Source organism: Mercenaria mercenaria, chromosome 4, assembly GCF_021730395.1.
Source record: "Mercenaria mercenaria strain notata chromosome 4, MADL_Memer_1, whole genome shotgun sequence".
NCBI classification, from domain to species: domain Eukaryota; kingdom Metazoa; phylum Mollusca; class Bivalvia; order Venerida; family Veneridae; genus Mercenaria; species Mercenaria mercenaria.
The window spans coordinates 62,106,109-62,120,111 of record NC_069364.1 but is presented as its reverse complement, the minus strand read 5'-3'; the positions used below and the strand labels follow the sequence as shown (position 1 = coordinate 62,120,111).

Here is a 14,003-nt window from a genome sequence, read left to right as displayed (position 1 = left end):
AGTTAAGTATGAATTTCCTATAGTAAGTCTAGAGGAAGGTAGCCACTTACGGAGTTGAGCACAAACTACGCCTACCTAGGATGCAGCAACCTGAATTTGTAAATAATTCTTGTTAAAAATATTTTATTTTAAACCAACCAAAAGGACACAAAAATCAATAATATAAGATGTTCCTTTCAATAACCAAACAAGACAAAAGCAACATCAAAAACATAACACAATAGATATGCTTGTTAAACATAAAAATGAGAAAAATGAGGTGAACTGAAAATGACAGATACTGTTCTGCTCCTGAAACTGTAAATGTATTATATCAAAAAACATATTAGTTAACTATATCTAATTCTTCTATACTGTGGGACTTTGGCATCAGTCTGTCTAAGTTTTAGTAACATGGAAAAATAGCAAAAAAATGTGATAAAGCCACTGGAAAAGCTGTATTATTTTGAAAATCAAACTTTTGAAATCCAATTTCAAAGTCCCAATTCTATCAGTACATATAAATACAGATAGCCTTTCCAGAACAGCTGTATTTATTTAAAACTTCCAAGGATTGTAACTCCATCAAACTGGAATACATAACATCTCCCCTCCTGTTTGGATAAATTAGTAGTAACTGTAACAAAGGGACACAACTGACCACATGTGTGCAAGGACTAAAATTGAAAGTTAACCCTCTGACTACAGGACAAGTTGTACCGGTTGATTCAGTCATTTCATCCCCCTGGTATTGTTACGAAGGCACAGTCTGAGTGTCTCAAATAGTGTTAATGTCAGATATATAATTTTTTCACTAATTACATATATTCTGAACCGATCCTCTACAGCTTGTAGGAACTACAGTCACTGACATTCACAATTGAAACAACCTTTACAGACAATGAAACCTGGGGCCTACAGTGCCAGGAAAAAATAGAATCTAGAAGTAACAGTTAATGATGTTACAGTGTAATTTTCTACAAATGCCTGTCTGGAAACAGTTGATTACAAGACTGTCCTAGAATAAATGCCTGTCTGGAGACAGTTGATTACGAGACTGTCCTAGGATAAATGCCTGTGGTCAGTTACTAATTGCTGAGCAGTAAGTCAGAAGGATTAATCAAGTCAAATGTGTCTTCTGATGCCAAATGAACATTTTTTTCTCATTTTCTGCTACATTTTCAACAAACAAAAGGGTCATGGGAGCTCTAGATTGCTCACAAGAATTTCCCTGCTCACATTTGTACCAAAACTGAACTCAATTCATCAATCCTTTCACAAGTTATAACAGATGCAAGGGTAAAAGGCTGCACAAACCAACTGGGTTACTCCAGTCATAATATCCCCTCATAATAACTTTGTTTTATATTAGGATATAAATATATTGTATCTAATATGTAAATATATTGGACAGTCAAAAATATGAATGTGAATAAAATGTGAATGAGAAAAAATTGGTGTAGAATAAAATTGTTTAAATACTGACAAATTATGCTTTAATTTAAAATTCAATTGATGCACTTGCTGAACATTTGTAATAAATAATTCTTTTAACTTGAATGCGCTACTTGTCAATAGTTTGTAGGTCTTCATGCTTTTTAAATATCCAGATTTATCCTTCTGCTGATATTAACCAACAAAAGTCAAGAGATTTTAAAAAATCAAATAAAAATTCCAGTAAAAATAAAAGGAATATTTCGAAAGGCCATGAAAATTTGCTCCAGTTACCTTTGTCTCCAGTTTCTACGAGCGCTCCCTGACCGTCGTGACCTGTGCGCTTTCTCCTTCATGCTTTCCTGGTAACGCTTGAACTTGACCCACTTTCTGCCCGCAGAGTCAAATGTACACCACAACGCAGTAATACACATCAAAATCATACAACCATTGAAAATACTAATACCTGAAAGTAAAATAGATATATTTCAATGTTGTCTGATTGTAACATATTGGTGACGATATCAATTAGACTCGGACTACCTATGGCACTCATCAAGGTTTATTCTGTATTCTCATGTTACACATCCACCAGTCTGGTACTGTCGCAAAATTTCAAAGTCCGTAACTCCTTAGGGTGCTTCTGGATTCCATTTCATAGATCTTCTAGTCTGCTTTTATATCCCACTTTACTTTATAGGAAAATGTTTATAGTCATATGAGACTGATTTCAAATGGTTCAAGAGATGATTTTTATTATCAAACAGATGAACTAAAATTGAAATGAGAAGAGTTTAGGGATGAGCCTTAGAATGTTGCATTGTGATTGGTCAAGTTCAAGTCGAAACCAATCAATCATATACTGAGTTTTGTGACTGATGTGGTACAAGATGTAGTCAGAGCTCCAACATATTGTGGCCCCGACAAAAAAAATGAGCATTGCTATTAACCTGCGCCTTAGATCTCTCGGCCATTGCGGCAGTTGACTTCGAAGGCGAGTATTTTTATTATAACCATTGATGATTTCGTCTGTGTACCGGCTCTGTTGGTAAATTTGACTGTACAACACCAACCTAGCTCGGATTGATTCTCGTATTCCTTGGACAAGCAAGTTTTGTTGAAACGCTCAGAGTAAGTTACCTTTCCTTTTTACTGCCTTGACAGTAAATGGTAATTTTTAAAACAGGTTGATTTTGTAACAAAATGTATTCAATGTTTGAGACATATGCTCAATGTGTTTTAAAAGACTAATAATATTGGCCGATTTTTGGTAGGGGCGGAGAGGGGAGTGGGGCTTAACCTCCAAGTGCCTGTGGTTCACAGTTGTCAGTTGTGTTCCAATATTTCCTAGCTATTTCTATTGAATCCATGATAACATTTAATTCTGCAGCTTTATTTACTTTGGCCTTTCGGTTATTTCTCAGTTGTGTGCGTTTTTCGTGTTGTTTTTAATCTGACCTTCGGCCTGTGTTTGTGTGGTAAACAAAGCAAGCTACCGGTCATTCAACAAACTGATGGCATTCTTAATTGACATTTGCCACTATCTGTTAGCTGCAGATCCTGTATTTCTTAAAACAAAATATTTAAAAGATTTTTTTTTGTTTTAACGTGCTGATTTCACGGACCTAATCACTAATATTCGATATCACTGTCAGAAGTGACCATGGTTATTTAGCAGATGCATCATATGTAACACGGCAGCCTAAATAAATCTAAATTTTGTCATGAAGTATCAGTCTCATTTGAATATGTAAGCATGTAATAAACAGAAAATACGCTGATCTTCACAAATTAGAATGAAATAAAAAGAAAATTTGTTTGTTTTTAGTGAGATATTGAAATATATCTTCAATAATTGAGACAATTCTGACATTTTCACAAAAACATTGAATTGTCTCCCTTATTGATGAAGATCTATTTCGATATCATACTGAAAGACAAATATCCTCTTTACCTCTAGAGGTATGAACAATAAAAATATGGCTGTTGTCAATTAAAGTGTCAGAAAAAACACCTAACTTAAAATCAGAACTTGAACAAGTTAGCTTGCAAAAATGATCTAACAAGAGCTGTCCGTAAGACAGCCAATGCTTGAGTATTCAAATTGTTGTCCCTGAAATGATGTTGATTAAGGTTTTAAGTTTGAAGGTGTGTGAGGATCAAGGTCATTTATATATAACAGTAAGTCAGTTTATAGGTCTTTCCACAAGGATTGTTGTGTGTGAGTATGAACCAGATTGGGCCATTAATGTGGGCTATAGGCAATCTGGTTCGTACGGGCGGATGGACAGACTAACGGACGGACAGTTCAATCCCTATATGCCAGGGGACATAAATATGATCCATCTTATCTGACTCCAATCCAAATCTTGATGCAGCTACATATCTGGACCTGTAAACCATCTTTATATTGAAATGCAAGAAGGTGGATACAAAATATTGTCTGTTTAACTTTTGACAGACTGACGTCACCACAAAAATATATTAACATCTCACATGGATTTTTTAAAGTTTCTGTGTACCATTTTCCTGCTGTAAACTGTTTTCATTAAAACCACTTTCTTGGTTTAAAAAACAGACTTTCATGCAATATGCGAATGTAGAAAAACAGAATAAACTTGCAACAGCCTCCTTACACAATCTGTTTCATCAACGTCAGTATTAATTTGTCATTCCTTCACAACTGGTATCTCTTCAAACTACATAGATACAATACTGTTTTCCCACTCACTGTTCCAAGGGTGTTTTTTTTTTAATGTTTTTCTCATGTTATTAATGACTTAAGCAGAAAGGAAAAACCCTTTTTGTGTTATATTTCTTGTAAAATATAATATCCAGTGTGATTTTCATTTTAGTCAGTATTTATCTGCTGTGACTACAATAGTACAATAGACAGCTGGTGCATCTGCAACATCACTGTCAGAATTTATCATGTCTCATTTGTAAGGATAAAACAGGATAGTGGAGCCAACAAACAACATAGAATAAGATTTATTATTAGTTTCATTTTTGTCATAATTCAATTTCATGGCGCACAATAGTCTCCTAATTTCCCCCAAGTATTATCGAGTCATAATTTTTTGTTTCTCTGTATTCTTACATGTCTAATCCTTCTAACTTATTTGCATGAAATGTAATTAAAAATATTTCTCTCTGCATTTTATTGTTTTTTCAAAACAAGAGCTGTCGGAGGACAGCAATGCTCAACAATTCAACAGCCTTGTCACTAATGAATACCAGTCGAAAAAGGGGCATAATTTTTTAAAAATGCAAACAGAGTAATGGAACCTGTCATAAATAGGTTGGCGTCTTGATAACACATTCATGTTGAAGAGGCTGATATAGACTGAAATTGGTTTGACGGGTAGGAAGCACTGCATGAAGTTCGGGGAAAGTTGCATAAGAAACTTTAAACAAATATTTCAAGTAAATAAAACCTAAACTTATATCAATTCTACCAAGAGTAATCTGACTTGGTAACCTGCTTATAGACGTTAATTTCACATGCTTTGTTAAGTAAGGAAGTTTTATTATTCTATAATTTTTAAAATATGGCATGGAAAAAAATCACTGGTAGCAGATGCAGATGGGAATATCCGGCTCTCAAGTAACTGCTTTAGCGGTATAATCCATATTCTGAGTAACGTACCTAACTGCCGAATACCTAAACATTCATTAAAAACAATTAAATTCAAACTTAAAGGTCATTAAAAGTTAGGTCCATGTCTCGGAAAAAAAAGTTTGAACATCACCAAATCATTGTATCTTCGTTTTGATGCATTTGCAACAATGTACCAGTGTTTTTAAACTTAACATAACTAGGTAAAACATCGTTTTTGACAATTGTTTACATTTATTTCTTTACAACTGGCATTCTTTTTTAAAGGGGGACAACTCCTTTAGAATATTTTAAGTATCCAATTCTATGGGACAGAACAGTGAAACATGTATTGGACAGGTAAGTTGTTGGTCAAGATGTTGTTCATTTACTAATAATTTATGTTATTTTGTGATAGACTGCTAAACCTTAATATAAATTTGTATAGAACACACATATTTTCATTTTCTTGAAAATAACTCTGAACCTGACTGAACTGTAGCAAATTTAGACAATCAATGTTTTTAAATATCAAATGGACATTTGACAGCTGCTGCTCCAACAAAATGTGCCAATATGTCAGTATACATGCAACAGATATCAATATTTTCCTAGATTTAATTACCTGAACACACATTGCAATATTATACATGATATAGTAAAATGAAATCCTTGTTTTCATCATAGGGTATTTGCAGTATCACGAACAGATATCAGAATAGCAATATTTTTCATATGGACTATTTATTACCTTTTCCGGCCACATGTGTATATAATATTAAAAAGAACATGTATCATGTTGTGTCTTTTTATATCAAAATCCAAATTAATGTTTTCCTTCAATGAAGCTATCTATAGCTTTTGCATTTCAATGAAGCCTTTGAATATTCCTGCATTTTACTGAAGGTTGATCAATAAAAGTTGGCAATGCCAAGAAAATTATTCAAAATATAAGCATAAATATTCTGACATAGTTTGGTGAATACTGGATAGGAATTGCTTCATTTATTAGATGGACACTTTAAATAACAAAAGGGTCATGATGACACTGAATCGCTCACCTGAGTAATATGAGCCACATGTTTCAAATCACAAACTAATGCTAAAATATTAGAAAGTAGGTCAGTAGGTCACACTCATGGTCAATGAAAGACAGTTTTAAGATTGGTGTGCAAAACAGTGCATGTCATCAAAATTTCAAGGCTGTATCTTAAAAAACAAGAAAGTAGGCCAGTAGGTCAAGGTCACAGTCAAGTGATCCCTAAGGCCAGAGTTTTTTTATTTTTTGTTACTCGGATTTTGGGCAGAAAAATGTTGACAGGAGGGAAAAAAATAAAAAGGCAGTAAAAATTACTAAAACAACAGACGATAAGTGATCACTTCAAATGTGTTGCCTGAAAGGATTTTAACACTTCTTTAATACGCATTTAACATGACTTTGTAATACAAAGAAAATTACCATTCTGTGTTTAACTTTTTTATTATCTTGAACATAAAATTGATGATTTCAAAAACTTTAACAAAATCACTCTTTGGGCATGGGTACTATTTGCCCTTGGTCATAACATCTCCTGCGAGTATTAAATTGATGACTGAATAGCAATTTTCAATGGTCTGATCGGCTGGTTTCATTTTTAGCATGTGCATACTTTTATTTTTAATTCATAAACTTTTCTGACCAATATGTTTATTTAATACATTTTAATATTTATTTGTTGTGTTATAAGTCACACTGACACAATTTTATAGGTCATATGGTGACTTTCCACTTAAATGGTGCAGGAAGACCCCATGTACTCCTCTGGGCATCATCTCAGCCAAGAATTGGCATCTGGGTAGAATGGCCTACCTTCCGTCAGCCAGCTGGATATCTTTTTCAGATGATGACCTGTGTGGGGCTCGATCCCACAGTGGTCAGGGGCAAGTGATTCAAAGTCAGGCCACTCTTTATTTTATATTCGATGGCCAGAAAATGACTGAAAGCATAAGTAGCTAGATAGGTCCCTGAAAAGGATTTGTATGCAATGGAATATATAGATAAATACCTCCAATCAGGCAACTTGTAATATATTTATATGTCTTCACAAGCATATCACAGGGTTTTATCCCCTTCATAACAGGGTCCTTCCCTCAGAAAATATCTTTTAAATTATGCAGTTTTCCCCAAAAACTGACTTTACATAAGGTTTTTTTATTCCCCTTTGCCCAAAGACCGAGCTGTTTTTGCTCCAAATCACAGGCCTGGGCCCCTTTCCCTCCTGGCTAACCCCCCCCCCCCCCACCAAACAAAAAAAAAAAAAATCTGAAATGGGTGACTCCTTTGGCAGCACTTTGTTGCTCCTATATGTCATCCTCATGTAAATATATAACTGCCAAAGGCATGTGAAATTCACATTCAATGTTGCCATTGTTATTTACGTCGGGTAAATCTATGTTTTTCTAGCATTTTGAGACACCGTTACTGACCGTAACCTTTACAGAACTTGTTTTTCGTTGTTTTATTGTCTATATACTAGATCACAAACAAATATTCCGCTTTTCCATCGCGCATTAAATCGTTCAAAGACAACCTTAAATTTCACTCGTTGTACCCCCCGACAACAAAGTTGTAAGGGGGGGTATACTGGTTTCAGGTTGTCTGTCTGTCTGTCTGTCCGTCTGTCCGTAGACGCAATCTTGTGCGCACCATCTCTCCTTATCCCCTTGACAGAATTTAATGAAACTTCACACAAGTGATCAGTACCAACAGTAGTTGTGCATGGGGCATGTTAGGTTCTTTCAGAAAAAAATTTTGCAGAGTTATGGGACTTTGTTTTTTTGTTACTATACTATATACATAGACACAATCTTGTGCGCATCATCTCTCCTCATCCCCTTGACACAATTTAATGAAACTTCACACAACTGATCAGTACCAACAGTAGTTGTGCATGGGGCATATTAGGTTCTTTTAGAAAAAAATTTTGCAGAATTATGGGACTTTATTTTTGTTACTATACTATATACATAGACACAATCTTGTGCGCACCATCTCTCCTCATCTCCTTGACACAATTTAATGAAACTTCACACAAGTGATCAGTAACAACAGTAGTTGTGCATGGGGCATGTTAGGTTCTTTCAGCGACAAAAATTGCACAGTTATGGGACTTTGTTTCTTGTTAACATACTATGTACATAAAGTCTGCATATGCAATCTTGTGCGTGCCTAATCTACCAAACCCTTGCACACAATTTAATGAAACTTCACACAAGTGATCAGTATCAACCCTAGTTGTGCATGGTGCATGTTACATTCTTTTAGATAAATATTCTGCATAGTTATGGGACTTTGTTTTTTGTTACTATACTGTATACATACAGTCTATATACATACAGTCCACATAATTATGCAATCTTGTGTGCTTCAAATTGCAATGTACTGTGTCAGTGCATGCGAGGGGTACATTCATCACCTTTAGTGATAGCTCTAGTTTTTGTTCACCTACGGGAGACGCTTCCATTTGAGCGGAAATTGCGCCTATATGACACTGACGGATAATGCGCTGACGAATATCGACGCTGTCGTCGTCATCAGAATGCAGCAAAACATTGATCGTCGCCCGAAAATAATTTTGAAATTTCAATTTTTATTTTTTTCCAAAATGACGGAAAATAGGGTCGGCGGGTCTGAGTAACGAAAAATCAAAGAACTCTGGCCTAATCGCTTGGGTCATCAGGTAGTTATAATTAAACAGTCTAGGAAATATGACCTGATAATTTTTTAAGTATTTTTTTTTTATATAACTCATAATTATAACAAATGACCCCCAGGGTGGGGCCTCTATTCACCCCAGGGGCATAATTTGAAAACACTTGTTAGAGATCCACCAGGCAATGTTACACACCAAATATCAAATGCCTAGGCCTTGAACTTTCAGACAAGAAGATCTTTAATTATTTTCCTATATAAGTCTATGTTAAACTTGGTACCCCCGCGGCAGGGCCTCTTTTCACCCTAGGGACATAATTTGAACAATTTTGGAAGAGAAACACTAGGAAAGGCAACATACTTAATTTCAAAAGCCTAGGCCTTGCAGTTTCAGGAAAGAAGATTTTTAAAGTTTATTTCCTATATAAGTCTATGTAAAACATGAGACCCCCCGGGGCAGGGCCTCTTTTCACCCCAGGGGCACAATTTGAACAATTTTGGTAGATGACAACAAGGCAATACTACATACAAAATATCAAAGGCCTAGGTCATGTGGTTTTAGACAAGAAGATTTTTAAAGTTTTTTACTATATAAGTCTATGTATAACTTGTTACCCCCGGGGCGGGGCCTCTTTTCACCCCAGGGGCACAATTTGAACAATCTTGACAGAGGACCATAAGATGATGTCACATGCTAAATATCAAGGCTCTACGCCTTGTGGTTTTGGACAAGAAGATTTTTAAAGTTTTTCCTTTCTGTTGCCATGGCAACCAGAGTTCTGCACGGAATTAAATTCTTTGAAAAATTTTGAAAGGGGACCACCCAAGGATCATTCCTGTGAAGTTTGGTGTAATTCTGCCAAATGGTTTTCAAGAAGGAGGTTTTTTAAGAAAATGTTGACGGACGCACAACTGACGACTGACAATGGACTACGGACATTGAGCGGTCACAAAAGCTCACCATGTGCCTTTGGCTCAGGTGAACTAAAAACACAAGGCAGTGTTTAATCTAGTCATTACTGAGCCAATTTCTTCTGAAACAAAAATACCACTTGTTTATATTACTGGGCAAATCCTTAGCTAACGTCACATTTTCCCCCAGGCATATTAAAAGCATACATTGGATCCATTAAAATAGTACAGCGATTTTTTTCCTTATATAAGTGGTACCGAATATTGGACCTGTTCAGAATTGCAAACGGTCTTTCACAATTTTCAAATTGGGTCCACTGGACAAATTCACAATTGGTGTGAAAATCTCTAAAAATAGTAGAAAAACGTAAGAAAAGCATTGAAAAACTTTAAAGAAGTTTGTTATCGACTTTTGCAGGGAAAAGCGTCTGACGGATCAAGATTTTTTACATTCGTCTATATTATCGACCCTTGAATGTTAATTCATAGTGCGTTTTAGGTACGAATCAGGTACGAATCTTTTAAATCATTAAACATTTTGATTCACAAAGTATTAAAAAATTCACAATTAAGGGCGAAAACATCGCAATTTTGAGAAAAACGACGCTAATTTTCACAATTTTTCTGGTACCGGACCCATTCACACTTTTAAAAAAAAAAATCACTGTAGTAAGAAAGAAAACCTTTTCAGTCTCAAAATTCATGTACCAGAAATATTAAAATTTTCTTGAAAGGAAAAATCATGTAACGAGTAAACTGAATCTTCTTTAATAAGTTATATTTCTCAACATAATATAATTACTCTCTACAGAAAATATGATTACAAATCATTACAAAGTCATCACATAATATCTTATCTTCAGATAAAATACAGCAGCAAAACAGAAGGTTAAAAGCTGGAGAGTTCTGTCTTATTTTACCCAAAGTTTCAACCGATGCCAAAAATCTGTCACACAAACCTAACCTAATTACATAAACATCTGGCAATCTGCATGTATTCTCATATAATCTGATAGTTCTAATATGTTTGTTGCTAACAACTCTGTCTGAATGCCTATAGTCTCACACTGAAAGATTCTGAAAGTGTTACATCATTTCTTAACATTAAATATTAATCACTAAAATGTTTTTTCAGATACCTAAAGCATGATCATTCTCACTGATACAATCTGTCAAACCAAATGTTGCGAACATTTACAGGAACTGACAATAAAGGGACAAAAAATTGTGATTTTCTTCCAATGTTCAATATTATGTCTTTATGCATTTTTTGTGGACTTGGTTTAACAATTTGTGGCTCAATGAAAGTGGACAGTTTATCACATTAAATTTTCTCCTAAATGACTTTACCAAGCTAGAGTGAAATTTCTCTATTAACAAAGCCACAAAGTGGACAGTTTCTCACATTAAATTTTCTCCTAAATGACTTTACCAAGCTAGAGTGAAATTTCTCTATTAACAAAGCCACATGATGTTATGCATAACAAATGCATGTGGAAAACTCTTTAAATCAAGCAGATTCCTTCAGCGGCTGCAGTTCTCTTGATATAGGTATTTTGTGGTGTTACCAAGGTCTTATGGTGCAGATATTGATATCATGTATGAATCTTTCAGTGCTTAGACTAAATATTTGGACACAAATCAATAGCACCAAGATTTTTATTCTATTCTGTTTTCTTGAGTGACAGATTGCCATTAACACTGACAAGCGAAAAACTGTTTTCTCTGGGAGATGTATCTGTGAACTTTGCAAATTGTTTTTGTATTTTTTATTTACAGCAACTGAATTTGCATGTATACTGACAAGAAGGGAAGTCAGTCCAGACCTATCAAAATCACTCACCTAAGTAACAAGGTTGGGTAGGCTGTACTGGGCATAATATTTAATGGAGTGGTACAAGTAGGCTCTACCGGGCATATTATTTAATGGAGTGGTACAAGTAGGCTCTACTGGGCATAATATTTTAATGGAGTGGTACAGTAGGCTCTACTGAGCATAATATTTAATGGAGTGGTACAAGTAGGCTCTACTGGGCATATTATTTAACGGAGTGGTACAAGTAGGCTCTACCAGACATAATATTTTAATGGAGTGGAACAAGTAGGCTCTACCGGGCATATTATTTAACGGAGTGGTACAAGTAGGCTCTACCGGGCATATTATTTTAATGGAGTGGTACAAGTAGGCTCACTGGGCATAATATTTAATGGAGAGGTACAAGTAGGCTCTACCGGGCATATTATTTAACGGAGTGGTACAAGTAGGCTCTACTGGGCATAATATTTTAACAGAGTGGTACAAGTAGGCTCTACTGCGCATAATATTTAATGGAGTGGTACAAGTAGGCTCTACTGGGCATAATATTTAACGGAGTGGTACAAGTAGGCTCTACTGGGCATAATATTTAATGAAGCGGTACTCCATTATAAACGAGAGCTGTCCATAAGACAGATAAGCTCGACTATTCGAAATATTGTCCCAGAAGCAGGAAAATATTACCCAACAAGGTTAAATATCAAAAGAGTTTTAAGTTCAAAAGGGAACATAATTTGACCAAAATGAAGGTCAGAGTTATGGGACTTGCTGCTATCAACTAGTTTTATAACCCCTAAGGCACATGTGAAGTTTCAATTCAATATCTGCATTTGTTCTGGAGAAAAGAACTTGCATGTAAAACTTTAACCAGAATTTTCTAAGTCCAAAAGGGGGCATAATTTGCCCAAAATACATGTCAGAGTTATGGGACTTGACCCAGTGAGGTTGGTAATTGATCTAGAAAAAGAAAAAATAAGTTTCAAATCTATATGCCTTTTAGTAATAGCTGTATGTACTTGCACGCAAAACTAACCAGGAATTTCTAAGTCCAAAAGGGGGCATAATTTGCTCAAAGTACATGTCAGAGTTATAGGACTTGACACAGTGAGGTTGGTAATTGATCTAGAAAAAGAAAAAATAAGTTTCAAATCTATATGCTTTTTAGTATTAGCTGTATGTACTTGCACGCAAAACTTTAACCAGAATTTTCTAAGTCCAAAAGGGGGCATAATTTGGCCAAAATGAAGGTCAGAGTTATGGGACTTGCTGCTATCAACTAGTTTTATAACCCCGAAGACACATGTGAAGTTTCAATTCAATATCTGCATTAGTTTTGGAGATAGTAACTTGCATGTAAAACTTTAACCAGAATTTTCTAAGTCCAAAAGGGGGCATAATTTGGCCAAACTGAAGGTCAGAGTTATGGGACTTGCTGCTATCAACTAGTTTTATAACCCCGAAGACACATGTGAAGTTTCAATTCAATATCTGCATCAGTTTTGGAGATAGTAACTTGCATGTAAAACTTTAACAAGAATTTTTCTAAGTCCAAAAGGGGGCATAATTTGCTCCAAATACATGTCAGAGTTATGGGACTTGACCCAGTGAGGTTGGTAAATGCCCTAGAAAAAGAAAAATAAGTTTCAAAGCTTTATGCCTTTAAATGATAGCTGCAAAAACTTAACCAAGGTGTGACGCCGACGCCAGGGTGAGTAAATTAGCTGCTAGACTATTCCTTGAATAGTCAAGCTAACAATGGAGTGGTACTAGTAAATAACAGGTCCATGCATTGATAGTATAGCAACCAGGTTTGGTCCAGCTTCTTCAGAAGTTGTTTGAAAGGGTCTTTCCCTCTAGCTGATCAACAAAAGATTCTGTTTTTCCCCATCTTTTTGCCCCTAAAATCCTTTAAATAGGTAAATAAAACCACACTCTTATATAAACTGGAGAGAGGTCTTCTCAATGGTTCACTTAAAGAGGTTCTACGTACTTCTTCAGTTGATATGCAAACTGAACTTCTATGTGTTTTGTAACCCTCTAAACAAGTTTCGACTGATGAAAAATATGTGCTTGATTCCTCTTTCTAACATTGGAATAAACACATTCAACATCAAGTAATCAAGGTTACAGTTATTTTGCAACAAAAGTTTACACAGATGCTAAACACCTACACAAACTTTTTTCTTTTCAAATGTAGGGTAAATGTATGGGGATGAAAATAAATCGAAAATCTTGCTTTAATCATTAATAAAACAAATCAATTCTCATACACTCTGGAACTGTTACTTCAAACAAGTCTGCAACAAAGCTCTCTTATCTGAACATCTTTCAGGTTTCCAATATTTTCTCCACTGACTCACTTTTTTTTTCCATTTAATCTTGTTACATTAATCTACATAACACAGGAATTGATTAAACTCAACATTCCAACAGCTCTAGATAATAGGACTACCTATCCATTTATAATACCGATTAATAGCCTAGTTTTGAAAAATATGCAGATAATGACTTTTATCACATTTTTTTATATCTTATATTTAAGCTATTTTTATAACAAATGGTATATTATACAG

At 35.0% G+C, this 14,003-nt stretch overlaps 1 protein-coding gene across 4 annotated transcripts in view; it reads right to left on the bottom strand.

Moving 5' to 3' along the window:
• Positions 1-14,003, bottom strand: part of LOC123551910 (diacylglycerol lipase-alpha-like) — a 124,620-nt gene that overhangs the window by 100,455 nt on the left and 10,162 nt on the right. For 2 of the 4 annotated variants that reach the window (XM_045341192.2, XM_045341193.2), the window contains exon 4: positions 1,708-1,879. In XM_045341192.2, coding sequence (XP_045197127.2) covers positions 1,708-1,879 — 172 coding nt within the window. Of the gene's footprint in view, positions 1-50; positions 91-1,707; positions 1,880-14,003 lie in introns of those variants that run through there. The other 2 variants (XM_045341191.2, XM_045341194.2) reach the window with 2 other exon arrangements.